This window comes from Anguilla rostrata, chromosome 1 (assembly GCF_018555375.3).
Source record: "Anguilla rostrata isolate EN2019 chromosome 1, ASM1855537v3, whole genome shotgun sequence".
Classification (NCBI taxonomy): Eukaryota; Metazoa; Chordata; class Actinopteri; order Anguilliformes; family Anguillidae; genus Anguilla; species Anguilla rostrata.
In genome coordinates this window covers 60,937,141-60,953,106 of record NC_057933.1, presented here as the reverse complement: position 1 = coordinate 60,953,106, position 15,966 = coordinate 60,937,141, and the positions used below count along the sequence as shown (strand labels likewise).

Below are 15,966 nucleotides of genomic sequence, written 5' to 3'. Positions count from 1 at the left end.
GGTGAAATATGGAGTGGCACAGTTGTGCAGCGGGCAGCATTGTCACCTCACAGCAAGAAGGTCCAAATCCTGGCCTGGGCCTTTCTTTGTGGAGTTTGCATGTTCGCCCCATGTCCGCGTGGATTTCCTCCAGGTACTGCAGCTTTCTCCCACAGCCCAGGGTGTATTCCTGCCTCTCACCCAATGCATACTGGGATATGCTCCAGTACCCCTCGTGGAGATGGTGGTGACGGATGGTGAAATATGTGAAGTTCTAAATGAATGAGAATTATATATGATATTTTTATATATCATAAAAACATGCAATACACATTAATAGCTTTATCTATCTCTGAGTTTTGTTGTATTTTATTGATCATGAAAATTATGTCAATTGACCATTTGGATTAATGTCCGAGTTGTAGTTAAAAATGGGAAAAGGACACAACATTTTCTCAAAACTCATACTGCATAGATACCAGGGTCTCTCTAACTCAGGTCATCCCTTGGCTCAGGTGTGTACCATAGTTCAACAGCACTTCTGTAAACAAACCACTGTTTGACTTCCTATTTGCACAAAGTCTATGATATTAAAATTATTTGACAAACATGGCTATTGTGAAATGCTAATAGTTGTGATTGGCTTTAGTAATGCTGTACATGTGCATTGTATATGAAGCCGACAGTAACTCAGCCCTCTATGAATTCCCTATGACATACAAAATACTTGTGAAATGAAAATGTGAAACAAGACAAGGATGTCGGATGCGGCAGTTGATGTAATTAAACCCCATCAACACATTGCAAGGCCTATGTAAACCACTTGTTAATATAACCAATTAATGTAAATTCATCTTAGGTTTTGTTGTATGCGCTCCCGTTCAGTTAAATGACAGCATGCAAATCAGTGTGGTCCTGTTATATGGCCGTGGCAACCTTATGTTATAGAGTTTTCCATTCAGATGAACATCATCAATTACATGATCTTTGAATTTGGATATGGTAAACTCAGAGTTGAAATGGCAAATTTCCCATCATCATGTTTCCCCATATTTTAATCAACTTGTCCATGCTATCATTTCCTTGTGTATTATTGGCTGTCAATGGATGGTAAGGTATGATGTCATGCCAAAGTCTATTAGACCCTCCCACTTAGTCTAGTCATTCAATACCACGTGACTTTTCTTGAATAAGATTTATTGGACACGCCCACGAATTCTAACACAGGAAATGACGTTAAATTTCACCCAACCTTTCACCTATTTCAATTAACAGCACAAACAATAAAGAATGGCAGTTGGGGGACTAATCAAATTCACGATAAACATAATTGTAAACATAATTCTAACTTAGTTGTGAACGTTCAATACTCTGGCTGCTCCTGTTTTATTGGTGAACCTGAACCATGCAATATGCTAATTAGGGAAGTCCACGTCATTTCCTGGTTTCTCGGGCGCCATGTTTCCTTTCAAGAGTAGGGTGAGGATGATGATGTAGTACAAACAAAAGAAGTTGCCGCCGAATAAGATACATAATTCAGTAACACTTTGTCATTTCTTGGAACTGAATATTTGTTCAGAAGAGTCCGTAGGTTTCACGTTCGGTCCAAGTGCATCGAATTGCGCGTGTGCTGCAGTGACAGTGAACAGCGCGCGCCTCTGGATTGGTGAAAGTAGACAGACACCGAAGCGCGAGCTCCCTCCTCCAGTACGCGAAAGGTAGCTATACGTAAACCTATCACAGAGGACAACTAGACCTCATCTTAGATAATTACGACATGATTGTTAGCTAGCTATCTCGCTGACATTTGTTTTATGGTCAGTAACTTCCACTTGAGTGGAACATTGTGCATGCGTACATACAATATTTTGTTAGAGCTGAGGCAACTTTCCGTGTAGTTAGCTTGCTTAATGAACATAATTCTATACAGCATTAACAGTTCGCATAGATTTCGCCTAGTTTACGAGCGAAATCGTTCGGTGCATACTTCGTACATCATTGACTAGATAGCCAGCAAGCTATTTTAATGCACACCCACTACTGAAATGAAAGTATTGGTGATTTCCTCAAGTGGGTTAATTCTGGCTGCAACTGTGTACTTAGCTTGCTAGCTATCAAGCTTAACGTCCAGCTTGCTACCAATTTATACTGGGCGAATTTATTCAGCTAGGTTTATGTACCTGATGACCTACCAGGCAATTAAGGTATACTTTACTTGCTTTAAAACCACCTGCCCAATATTGTGTAGGTCCCCCTCGTGCCGCCAAAACAGCTCTGACCCGTCGAGAGTTTTTAAAATCATGTGAAAATAATTCACCTTCTAATAATATCTTAGCTTTTTATAGCCCTGTAGCAACTAATAATGTAATAAACTACCAATAGTGTAATAACTCCCAATAATGTAATCCATTTCAATTTTTTTATGTAATAAAAACCAATAATGTAATATGTAGTAGTAGTAATAGTAATAGCAGTGTACTTTATTGATCCCCAGGGGAATATGCACTGTTGCAGCATCAAAGACAATAAAGTAACACAATCAGATACAAATGTACAGTATATACAAAAGATAAGATACAAATATACAGTAGATGCAAATATATACAGAAATACAAATATACCAGAGGACACCTTCAGAGGTGGAGTCCATGCCTCGACAGGTCAGAGCTGTTTTGGCGGCACGAGGACTGTGGTAAGACTATCCATACACTAAGTTGATTGACAGTGATTTTTAGACTAGATATCTGAACATGCTGCCTGATTCAGAGATTTTCAAATTGGTGCCTACTGATCACATGCGTTGTGCGTTCATGTGCTTGTTACTAGCTGTAACAAGCAATTGTAATGATGTTGTTGCGAAAACATCCACCTGCCACATAGGGTTGATCCAGGATTGTTAAACAATGTACGTGAAACAGGAAGCAGTATTAGTGAACTAGCTGGATAACTTCACTGAGTAAAACCTGGAACCCTCCCAAATCTGGAACATGGACTGTGGTAAAGAAAAGAGCCGTTCCATGTTTTACTCAACACAGTTATCCAGCTAACTCAATAATCCTACTTTGTGAAATACCCCCCTGCTTTGTTACACAAGCCCCAGTTCATTCTCTATCACTTGTTTAACTTGTTTCATTGCAAAGTAGCTTGTAGTTAAGGGGTAAAGCTCTGCAGCACTGGAATTTGGAAATAAATGAGTAAATAAAAAGTTTAAGTCAAAATACCAGGTTTTTTTTCTGGCAAGAAAATGGTATTTGGTGCTTTGGAGCCACATTGACCCAGAAACACATTTTGGGTTTTATATATGGCCGTGGTATTAATAATATCTTTCTACTCAAAATTTTCTGTGAGAGATGCTCATTTAAATCAAAACTGTCACCAAGCTGTCTTTTTGAGAAGAAAGTTCCAACTGTCAAACAAGCCGTTGCGACCTCTGAAACTCGAAATGATAGAACACGTTTCCTAAGTATAAGGATTAAAATATAAATGCTGGCGTAATTGCTTAAAGCCTAACTAGGGACAGGAGTTGGAAACTAGCAATAGCTATAATCTCTGTATCAACTTGTGATACTATGTTAACTTGCATTGTCCCTACTAAATAAACTATATGAATGAATGAACACAATGGGATTGAATCTGCCTTTGCATTCTCTTGGTACATACTTTCAGAGCTCTGAGAGGCGGGTGGCAATACTCACAAGCCAAGCATCTCTGCATGTGATAGCCCGGCCCACAGAGCCCATGAGTGCGCACTGTCTTGCTTCCCTCTTTCTCAGTTTACATTTTTCAGATTATCTGCATTGTGCCACAGAATAATATTCTAATTAGATTTAATTCTTTTGTTTTCTTCTTTTTTTTCCCGCTTTGGTGCTTGCAACTTTTACTTTGGCACATGCCAAAGATTTTCCTGTACCAGAAAAACCCTGAATACACCCTTGTGAATTTAAATAATTTATTGTAATCATTAGCCTACTTCATTACTAGCTTTATTTTTTAACCAGTCTCTCATTTTGTAGCTATAGGTAGTGGCCAAAAAGGTGGAAAAGTTGGAAACGGCAATACGATATATTCTACCTGCATAGGGTATTCTGCTTGAGGGATGTGGCCCCATTCTTCCAATAGAAAGATGGTGAACTTCCAATTTTCCCATTTTCAAAAGATACATTTATCATGGTCTTTGAAGGCTGCTAAATTTTCTCCCTGTGTATTACAATGTGAGCAATGTCTGAGGATGCAACAAAATGGTATAAAACATTTTAAACAATGAGCAAAATATTGGTCTCCACTTCACATTTATTCAAGATTATCTGAAAACAGGGCCTGCGTTCAAAAATACAAAACCTATCCTTTAACAGCAGTGAAAACTCCTTAAAATGACATTTTTCAGCATGAAATTTGATGACTTTTCCTGGTGTGACCCTACCATTAGAAAAAGTTAAACAGCGCCTTTTAAAAATATTTTAGGAAAGCAGTACACCACCAGAGTATAATGATTACCTTATAAGTCTTTTTCAAACGCGCAGTTATGAAATTGTAGCTAGTTTTGATTAAAAATGGTGTTTAAAGCTTGTGATTTTGTTCAAAATCAGCTTTAAATGAGAATATTTTGATTTGAATTAGGCTAGATTTGGATTAAAAATGGCAAGTCATAGCTTGTTAGTGTTAGGGTCGGTGTATTGCGATCTGTCTCTTTAGGGATCACTAAAGTAATTAGTATTACACTGTAATCCAAGATCCTCATATATAGTGCACAAAAAGTCCCAAATTTTCATGTGGAGTATCCCAAGCTTTTCTTGAGTTGTCAGGGGTTTGAAAAGGTTACTTTTGGCCAATCCCTGTTGACTGCAGAAATAGTCAAGTAGTATTTTATTGGATGGTGCTAATAATCAGCTGATGTGGAGTGCGTGTATGTTTTGTGCACGTGTAGTGCAATTCACCAAATGACCTCAGACTTTTCATGGTAAACTGACAATAGGTTGTGTCAGCAAAGGTATGCTCTCTTTATTGTGTATACTGCAAATGATGATTGTTTTGGATATGTATTCATTCAGTGGGTACATTTCAAATTGAAGTTGATTGCACTGTTATCTCAGGCCTTTAAGTCAAAAACAACTGTGGATAGGTCTCAGGAATTCAGTGACTACATTCAGGAGGGCTCCATATTTAATGTTTATAGTTAAGATAAACTAAAAGATTAAACCATTTTAGCATTAACATGATATATACCTGACTCAAAATCATCAGTAAAAACATCAGTAAAATGGTGTTATGTGCATCTGCTTTGATCAGTGCACCTCTGCATTATATTTTTGTTTAAAATGTTTACATTATTTTATGGATTTTCTGTTATAAGTACTGGAATATGGAGGGTCCGGTTGGTACTTCCTTTCTGATTTGCTTGCATATCTGTTGACACTTGTTGAGTACAAATGTTTGAAGGTATCATTTTGGATTACTGTTCTGTTCTTGATATTGACACCTGTTTTCCTCTTGCAGGCAAGGGAAAATGTTGCAACTTCCTGTGGGCAATTTGGAAAAAATCAGAAAATCAAGAAAACGAGTAAAAGATGTTCTCTGTGATGTTGGATTTGAGAATTGCAAAGACTTGTTGAATGTAAGTTATTTTGTGATATAGTGTAAGCTGAAAATGCCCCTTTTCTCTTAGTAACAATGGCACTAGCCCCAGTTGATGAGCATTGGGGCTGGTAAATTGATGAACATGATTTAAGAAGTTTTAAACTGAATCCAGAATTGAGCAGATTAAGAGACGAATGAAATGTATCTTACCAAAATGGTATATTCATATATTCATATTCTTACAGCAGCTGGATTATATTATGGGAGGGACTAAATTTGGATGTGCATAGTGTGAAAGACATTGATATATGTATTAGTGATATGATGGTGATATGAGTTGTTGCTGAATTTTCTTTTGAGTATTGTATTATAATGCCAGATCGGAAACCCAGTTTTGCAGAGCATAATATAACGATTAAAAGTTGTGATCAATAACTTGTAAATAATTTTAGTTATTTAATTATGTTAAGTTATAATGAATCTGCCCATATTTGTATAGATTACTAGAACAATATGCATACGTCACATACAGCTTGAACCAAATGCAGTGAAATATGTCCTTTAAAAATAATGAAGACACAAGACACACAATCTCTTCAGGCATAGTGAAAGGGATTTGATTGAGGTTTTTAACAATTTGAAAATTGTTAAAGTACATTCATTATTTTACATTTTTCAGGTTTAGTAGCAGTCATAAGTGACAGTAGTCAAAGGTAAATTCTGCACTGATTATAGTAATGAGTCCCACAGCAGCCTCATAGTAATGTTCTTTCAAAAAAAGTTGGTAATGCATAAAATGCCAGGAATTGTAGTAGAAGTCGCTCATAAAACTTATGTTCTTGTCATTTTTCTAAATTAAAAACAGGATGTGTGCTGTTGAAATGGCCTACTAGTCCAGTACAAATTCTTGATTCTTAAAAAGTTTACCATCCTATGTCTGTTTAACCCTTGTGTTGTCTATATATTATGTATGCACCCAATGTCCACAGGGTCGAAATGACTTGCCCTCACGGGAGCCCCTGTGACAAAGCCTTTTTAAAATTTTTAAACCCTAAATCAGTATTTTTCATGCAGAAACAAACCCTTCTCAATAAATCATGTCAACTACGGACTTATATGAACAAATCAAAAAGTTTGCTGTCCATACGGAGAACCTCATTGGTACTTGGGTTCTTGGGTGTTCCTGTAGTTTAACTTGATCCCCTTTTCTCCATCAGGAGCTCCAGAGGTTTGATGTGGGAGATGAAGCCTTTGATAACACAGACTGGTTTGACTTCACTGAAGGGTACCATGGAAAAAGGAGAAAAAAGGTATGCTGACTTAGTTGAATTTTGATGATAAAATACGCTATGGAAGGTTTTTGACAGGGCGGTACACATGATCTGTGGCCACAGTATTTTATTTTTTTTATGTATTGAAGCTAGCACATGGTCTTTTTGGCACATGATCATTTAAAGAAATACTTCCACTGTACAATATATTTTTAATTGATATTGTTACTTGCTTCTGCTTTCTTAGGTATCCATTGACCTGTGGACCATGTTATAGGAAGCGGAGTACATGGATAGAATGCACCTGTGTTTATTTGTGAGGGTTGATTGCCTCTGTTTTGTCTCTTCAGTGGCGGTACCGTACCCGGGGACTCTGCTGCACCCTGTGTAGGTTTTCAGCACGCTCCTGGAATGGCTACAGGTCCCACATGCGACGCTATCATGAAGAAGAGCAGGACATTGGAGCGCTGTCGATTTGCTCTTGCTGCTCATTTGTCGCCCATCCCAAGGTGGTCATCGAGCACTTTAGGATCTTCCATCCTGATTCAATGAAGAGCCCAAGTGCTCCCATTCCTCCCACAGGGGTGACAACCACAAAAGGACTCCCGGTCATGGTCGACACCACTGTGACTGGAGACAGGTACTCATGTCGAAGGTGTGGGTACCAGGATTCATTGATTTACTGCATAAAGAAGCATGTCTTTGTGAATCACTACTCCAATCTCATGAATCGCTATTTTGGGCAGCGGACAGATACCGAGATGAAAATTACTAATGGTGCTCGCACCTCCAAATTTTACTGCAAGGTGTGCAGCGTGCCGGCTGAAAGCTCGGACCATTTGATCTACCACATCTTGACCTCAGAAAAACACAAAGAATTGGAGGTGCATATCAAAGCCTTGATATATGAACACAGTAAATTTGGCAAGAAGTACTTGCAGCAGAAGCTCCCAAGCCTCGCTCCCAAGGTCACCCAGCAAAATGTTTACAATGTTCCGCTGGTCCATGGGGCCAGTGCCACGCAGCTCGGAGGCACGGTGGCTAGACCCCCCTTTTCAGGCACTGTGCTGCGGGGCACCCCTAGCAACACAACCACTGTGGTGTGTACCCCAGCGACTGGTCAGGCATTCCTCCCAGGACAGACTTCTACTGTAGTACGACTGGCTAATGTAGAAGCCCAGAGTTTGCTAAGAACCGGTCAGGCAGTAGCTGCCCTGAAAAATGCCCCACTCCCTAAGGGAATTCCTGCCGGAGGTGTGGCTACTACCCTTGTTCGGGCACCGGTTGGCACATTGCTGCCAACTGTATCTCAAAATGGTCCAAAACCAATGCCAATCACTGTGGGGGTACCCACACAGACACAGCAGCCACGACAGGTCCTGCTTCCCCCTGGTGTTCAGGTCAGTGTCCAAGGTAAGCTGGCCCTGCGAGGCCCTGGACCACAGCCCCTGCTGGTGACACAGAGGCTCCCAGTGACTCAGTCCACCTCACGCGGCACTGTGCTCACCACCCAGTCGCTTTTCAGCCATCTGATCCCCACTGGAAACAAAGTCAATGGCCTTCCCACCTACACTCTTGCACCTGTCCAGGTCACAGTACCGGTCCAGTCCAGCAGTGCCCAAGGGACTGGTAAAGGACCTGTGACAGTAGTTCAAGGCAGTACTACAACCATTACACCCCAACAAAACAAGCCACTGACAGGAGCTGCTCCTAGCACCACTATTCTTTCTAGTACCACTGTGTCCAAACAGACGCAGAAGTGGGTATCCTGTCCTGTTTGTAAGGAGCTCTTCCCTGCTGATGTACACAAAGTCCATATGGAGACTGCTCATGGGCAGGTTCCAGTGATGAAAAAGGCTAAAGTGCATGGACTAGCTGCTCGGGCTCCCTTTTTGAAAAAAGTCAACAGTAAAATTTTAAGGTGTTTGACTTGTAACATTTCTCTGTCTGGAAAAGGACTCTTTGAACACCTGTTGCATGGTCTGAAGTGCTTGCATTGCCCTGGAATGTTCTATTCGATTAAGCAGCTCCTGGATCACACAGCCAAGGAGCACAGCACTTCGCAGTTGGCCAATCGGAATTTCATGAAACAGGAGTATCAGCTTCACATTAACGATCACGGCGACCTTCTGGTTCCACACTTTGACATAAACACAACTGCTCCCAAAGAGCTGCTGGGAGACAAGGAATTGAACCTAGCGCTGGTCACTGTCTCTCTTGACCTCATCTATGTGAAGTTGCTACCTGGTTCTGCTCAACCTGTGTGTCGAACACCCATAAAAAGTGTCCGTGCTGATTGCCCCTTCTGCCCTGAGAAGCCACAGACTGTGGAGGATTATGAACTCCACCTGAAGACAAAACACCACATTGTGCCCACCATTCACGCCATCTTGAAATCCCCTGCTTTTAAGTGCGCGTACTGCTCTGGGGTGTATACTGGGAAGACCACACCCCAGGCCATCTCTACTCATGTGCAGCGTTGCCGCTGTGCACCCAAGACTGCCAAGGATGTGGAGAGATTGATTAACCCTGACTCCAAAAGACAAGTAGTTGCTGTGAATGGAGGCGTCTCACATCCTGCTACCTCAAAAGTTGTCACTCTGGTGCCTGCCTCCAAAACCTCTGACACAGAGGCCCAGATTCAGAGCAGGTTTGAGGCAGCAATGAAGGCAGCATTGGAGGCTAACAAGCAGGAGAGGGATGCCAGAGCAGCCAAGCGCAGCCAGTTCAGAAACTTTCAAGACAGCGTGGTAGGAAGTGAGGGGACTTCTGAAACATCAGTCAGCCTGCTCCTTGATACCACTGGGAAGGAAATGCTGTCCTTTGATGAACGAAAGAAATTTCTCACTGACTACTTTAACAAGAAGCCCTACCTGACCAAGATGGAGATGGAAACATTAGCAGCCCGCCTGTGGTTTAACAAGACCGATGTGGCCTGTCACTTTGGCACTAGGCGCTCCAAATGCATGCGGGCGATCCAGAAGCGCAAAACTGTGGTTCTGCTAGGGTTCAACATGACAGAGCTGAAGAAGGTGAAGCATAACATTCAGATCCCCGTTAAAGAAAAGGAAAAGCCTGCTGAAAGGCCATGTGTGTAGAGGGTCAATCACGGAAAGTCAGTGCGCTTGGGTCATGCCATTTTGTTGAAGCACTTTTGACTAGATCTCAAGAACTTTTACCGAGGAGAGACTATATTTGATTTTAAATTATATTTTGTAGAATTTAAGGCAATACTTCCTTGCCACTAAAATGTATAACATGAGCATCTTATTCAGTTCCCTAAGTAATGTAGACCAATAGGAATGCATTTATTAACAGAAATATATATATATATATATACTGTTGAAAATTGTTATTGAACTTGTGTAAATTTGGATATGCATAATTGCTCTGGCTGTGGGCTTTATTTCCTTTTCACATTGAACTTTAAAGGAACGAATAGCTGAAAAGTTACATAATAGACGGTTTTAAAGAATGAAGGGTCCTTGACCATCACATTTGGTTGGCTTATTTTGTCATTCAGTTAAATTTTGTGTATATATCCAGTTTTATACATGGATTTGTGTTCCTTTTGTGTTATTTTCATAAATGCAAACTACTTCAATATGTTTCAGATGTGTACATTTATTCTTTGTTTCAAGTGTCCGTTCAGTTTGAATGTCCTTAAAGTACTTGTTCTGTCATTTTTATTTCAGATGATACTGTATTCTAAACTGAGGCATCATTGATCGTATAATTGAGTTTATAAAGTAAATGAATTAAAAAGTTTTGAAATATGGCCTGATTTTCTGCCAGTCTGTAAACATCCTGTGTCTACTATTCACTTTGTATGCATATTTATTCTTGAAATCTTTCAAGTCAAACATATTCAATGGTAATACTCACAAACATGTTCAATGGTAATACACAAACATTTTCATAAAAATGTCCCGGTTAAACTGGTTTATCTGTAAACACAAATGGACACAGACCTTGCAATGCCCAGGTCAGGCATCTCAAATGCCTGTAGGATCAGCATTCACATGTTCTTCATCAATACTGCTTATTTGTGCTGTAATTACATGTACTAGTGTGATGCAATGCAAAGATTTTACGTGTAAATGATTTAATAGTTTTTGACGTCTGAATTAAACTCATGGCATTGATCAAATTTAAATATACAATTGTTAAATTGATAAGGTCTAGAAATAGTTTGATACATTTTTAGTCTGCATTTATATAATGCACTGCACCACACTGAAAAAATATGCATAGCATTGTAGTATAATGACCCCAAAGCTTGCCATTTATATTTAAGGTTACACAAAACAAGTGGCCCAGGGTCAGAACTGAGATGGGTGAATTGCCACACAAAGCAGCAATGGCAGCTAGACTATAGACAGACTTGGGTTAAATACATATTTGGTTAGGATTCAAATAATTTTCTGTGCTCTACTGATCTTGCCTCATGTAATTGAGCCTGCCAATATGACCAGAAGGTTGGGTCTGCAATTTTCATTGAGTATTTCATTGGTTCCAATACACCGGACAAGATCAATAAAGCATAGAAAAATATTTGAATCCAAAACAAATACATATTTGACCCAGGTCTGACTATAGATACAGTAGGCCACACTGCAACACTGGAAGGGACATGTTCTGATGGGTACATGCTCAAAGAACATTAATTTTATCATAATTATGATAAATTCAACATTTTCCATTGATGAAACTCCTTATATACTTTTCATAATAATGAAAGTGATTGCATGAAATACACGGAAAAAAAACAAGGCAGCTGTCTTGGTTAAAATATGGGGGTGGGGCTCCAGCAGGTCGAATACATCTGGTATCATTTGCTTCTCCCTTTGTAGAAGACTCAATGTGTCGAGCACAGATATGTCGATCATTTCCCGTGATTGGCGTCAGGTTATGGGGTACTGAGACTTCAGTACATACCACACATTAACAGACAGTCATGTTCACTTCAATAAAATCGAGCTATTTCAGAAAATGCCTTGCTCACCATCAGCGCAGTATGCATTTTGGAAACAAATTTATCGGAGAATCTGCGAAAACGCAGTACCACCAGATTCTACATAGAAGGCGAGAGCACCCCTCGACAGAAAACGGAAAGCTTGTTTTAGGTTGCTGGAGCAGAGTGGACATCCACACGTCTTGCCTTCAGTATGGCAGCAAAAATTTATTCAAGAAGTTCGCAAATAAATCGAAGTAAGTTGGCTTTATGGCTGGTGGCACCCGTACACGGATCTCGCTGGTTTTACCTTCGTGTTTGATTGCTAGCGAGGTGTGGCTAGCTAGAGCTATATACGTTTCGCTCCGTTTTTAAACTGCTATGTTGTTAAATTGATAGTAATGTAATCTGAAAAAGGAAGCGACAACTTGCCACAAATCAAATGGTTGCATTCCAAACGTCCTTCCAGCAGTTGAACTTCTGATTTTGAATGTATAGTCTGTGACCAATTCCTACGTAGACTAATTCAACTTGAAATTCAGTTGGATGTGTCCTTTTGAACACTGTACTAAATGAATAATATGTACATTACAGAAAGAAACTGTGGTATGAATCCCCTATCCTCGGTCCTAAACAAGTAAGTTGATGGCTGGTAGTTTGAGCGATCTGGCTAATACAACCCTTCCTGTTGTTGCTTTTCATGCTGTAAGCATCCCTTAATATCAGTTGATGTGTGATAGATTTCGCCGTCCAGTCAGACTGGTCCCTTGCAGCTCACCAAATCGAAGAAACAAAAGCAAGAAAGCAGCTTGCGAGCGAGAATCCTCAACACGATTTTGTTCAAGGCTATCAACGATTTTCTCAGTTCACATGAAGTCAGTGCGGAAGTCTACAACCTAAATGTAGAGATTTCTAAGGTAAGATTATATCTCTCTTTTATTTTACGCGCCATTAAACGTACAAAATTTTATTTTAAACCATCCATTTTATGCGCACGTTATTAAACGATGACCACAAATATCGCATTTTTTTTAATATTGATAGATTTGAGGACAAGGCACGATAATTACAAAATACAAATGTCTTGAAATAGCACTGCCTTTGTGTTCACACAACAATTCCAATGATATTGTCACTGAAGTGAGCTAGTTTGTTTGTCCAGCCATATTGAACATTCAGTTGTAGTAGTGTGAAAAAGAAAACATTCCCCTGATTAGATTTGCATTGCATTTCGGCGTAAGACGTGCTTATCCAGAGCAACTAGCAAATTACTTCTCACATGCAATACATTTGTACAGCGGGATATTTTATTGAAACAATTCGGTTTAAGTACCATATTCAGTCGTATCAACTGAACCCCTGCTGGGACGCTTACAACCTTGATATGTATATATTGTCTGCCCTTTGATTGCAACAGAATTGGAATAGAGAATGTTTTTTGGGTTTTATTTATTTTTTATCAGGATGTTTGTGTTAAGACATGCACACATTTCCATTTGTGAGTTTGTGTGAATGGATTTTGTGCCCCTTGTGTACCCTAAAAATGTAACAAACCAGGCATTGTTTTTGTTGGTTTATTTGTTGATCCTGAATACCTGCTAAAAATAATTTAAAATAAACCTTTTCCAAGAAATAAAACATTCTTAAAATTTTGAATTTTGGTTGTACTATGATTTTTATAAAATATTATTCTTTACTTTATGCAGTTTTCTCTGAATCGTCATTTAAAATAGTGTTTCCTTGTATTCCTGCAAGGTCTCATTGCCGGCTGATTTTTCCAACTGCCGTGTTTATTGGAAGACAAGTGGGACATCTGAAAGGGACAGTCTGATTCAGCAAGTATTGGACAAAAGTGCCCCTCGTCTACGGTAATGCCTGTTTGAGCAAGTAACATATGGAAAATATATTATGTAATTACTGTTAGTTCAAGTAATTCACATGGATGGTTAAGCAGAGTAAGTGAATAATTATGCTTGTTTATGTAGTACATAGGTTGGATAACATGAAAAGATGGCTCCATCTTGTGATTTATGGAGTGCGATTTAATGAAGCTAATGCATTTCAGCATTATCTAAGCCAATATGACCCATTTTGAGCTCTTGTTACATTCCTATTCATTATATAAGCATTCACAGGAAGTACACCCACTAAGACATGTTTGTGTATCATAGGACATTGGCAAATATACACTCCTGGGCAAAAAAATGGGCCCAAAATGGCAAATATATTAAGCTTTTAATGGTCTTAACAACAAATCATTGGTCAGAAAATTAGCAAGAATCAACAAGAATTGTTTCTTCTTAATATTTTTTCCATTGAGTTCAACAGGAAAATTAATCAGGAGAAACAACGCTTGTAGGATCTACTGCATATCTGGCAGCAGCACGGTGGTTTGAGGCTCATTTGATACCTTGGACCCTTGATGGCTTAAAGCCATTTAGCCAACAAATGTGTTCCATACTGTATCAGCATAATTTACAGCTGAATCTAGTTCCACCCCCCAATTCCCATAGAGATCCATTCAAACGCTAAGAGTTTTTGTATCGCTTGTAGGATAACCTGAAAATAAGATATCCAGACTCCGATGATGTTGATAGGTCACAGACATCAGGAAGTCATGGCATGCAAATGATATGCAACCAAATACAAAACATGACTCTTTTATTTGACGTTATGTTAATTTGTCTACTGTATAAGTGAATTTCCCTGTTTCTAGCTTTTCCCCAAACAGTTCACTGTAGCAAAAGTAAACGAGCAAATGGTGACCCAGGAGGTCTCAGGAGTCCATTTGTTTAATTCTTGATAATTTTCTGACCAATTATTTGTTGTTAAGACTACTTGATTTTTTACTTAGGGCATCTCTAGTGACAAACATTAACAACCTATTAACGTCATTAGTACTGATATAGTAACATTGCCAGAGTGGGAATTAAAAATGTATCACACGCACAGGAAAAAAATATTTTAAAAATAAAATCTATCTAGCTTGTGACATCGTTATAGACTTCATTTAAATTAAGAACTTTCTCTTTGAATCTTGCAATGCTACAATGGCTTTGTACACATTATAATCTATAAACAACACAAATGTTGTTCACCAAAAATTATTGGCTCAAAGAAACGAGTAAATGTTTTGTTGTGCTTCAAGTCTGGGTCATCCTCTGTTGCAGTCTAAAAAAAAAAAGACCTTGTAATGTCTGTATTTATAGAACGCAGTATATATCAATCATACCAGATCTGTGTCATGCACTGAAATTCTAACATTCAGGCGTATAACTGTGTTGTAGGCACCTTCTCATTTCACACCAGGTTCTGGGAAGTGTTCCTCCCGTGGTATTCCTGAGAGACAAACAGTATGCTGCCCTTACTGAGGTGCAGTATAGCTTTTCTCATCTTTTATCCTTTATTTTATGCCTGAATTAAATTCTTTCTATAATTTCTTTGTGTGGTCCCTCAGCCTGTTTAGAGACTTTTTGAAGTAAGCTTTGTTTAGTTCAGGACTAAAACTAAAAGCATTTCATTATAATTCACCCCATTACCAGGTAGAACATCTTCTCAAGATAGCTGACTTTGGTGAGAAAGAAAATACTGACGAGATCAAGAATAATGTGAAAGATGGAGGGTGAGCATCTTTTGTATTTTTTCCCCATGGAGCATTTAAAAATAATGTTTGTTCTTTTTAAGTTTATTGATGAGGTTAATGGTTGAAATTAAGCTGCAAGTATAACTGGCATTGGAAGGGTACCATCTCCCATCCTATAGTGGGGCATAAGCCAAAAATATACAGCATATATTGCATGCTTTATGCCATTTAAAAATAGACATCAATAATAGTTCCTTCTCTTCACATGCATACTGTGAAGAACAATAGCAGATAACCTTCGCACTGGTCTTAAGATTGGTCTAAGTGATCAAACGGGTCTCTTACTCAAATGCGCGCACACCTTTTCTTTTTGGCGTGTTACAACACCATGCCATAACACACAGGCACTTTCCTACCAAAATGAAGTGATAATTTGGATGCATCGTTTTGATAAACCTTTTCTGGATGCTGGAATCGGACTTCACTTGCCATACCCACCTGTAAAAGTGACGGTCAAGCGACCTCCTGTTATCCTTTTTTCGGCAGAAAGTCCCTTCAAAGTGCCACAAAGACATGAGATTTTTATATATAAAAAAAAAACACCT

The 15,966-nt window shown here is 39.1% G+C and overlaps 2 protein-coding genes across 2 annotated transcripts in view; both read left to right on the top strand.

Moving 5' to 3' along the window:
* The first annotated feature begins 1,410 nt into the window (after positions 1-1,410).
* On the top strand, positions 1,411-12,035 carry LOC135260897 (activity-dependent neuroprotective protein 2a-like). The gene is made up of 4 exons (XM_064346612.1): positions 1,411-1,697; positions 5,473-5,590; positions 6,771-6,863; positions 7,175-12,035. The coding sequence occupies exons 2-4, from the start codon at positions 5,483-5,485 to the stop codon at positions 9,920-9,922; spliced, it is 2,949 nt and encodes a 982-aa protein (XP_064202682.1). The 5' UTR covers positions 1,411-1,697; positions 5,473-5,482; the 3' UTR covers positions 9,923-12,035.
* The window catches only part of rbfa (ribosome binding factor A), a 4,774-nt gene continuing 589 nt past the window's right edge, over positions 11,782-15,966 (top strand). The window contains exons 1-6 of the mRNA XM_064346624.1: positions 11,782-12,035; positions 12,373-12,415; positions 12,519-12,695; positions 13,534-13,646; positions 15,066-15,150; positions 15,321-15,400. Of these exons, the coding sequence (XP_064202694.1) occupies positions 11,782-12,035; positions 12,373-12,415; positions 12,519-12,695; positions 13,534-13,646; positions 15,066-15,150; positions 15,321-15,400 (752 nt within the window). The remainder of the gene's footprint in view (positions 12,036-12,372; positions 12,416-12,518; positions 12,696-13,533; positions 13,647-15,065; positions 15,151-15,320; positions 15,401-15,966) is intronic.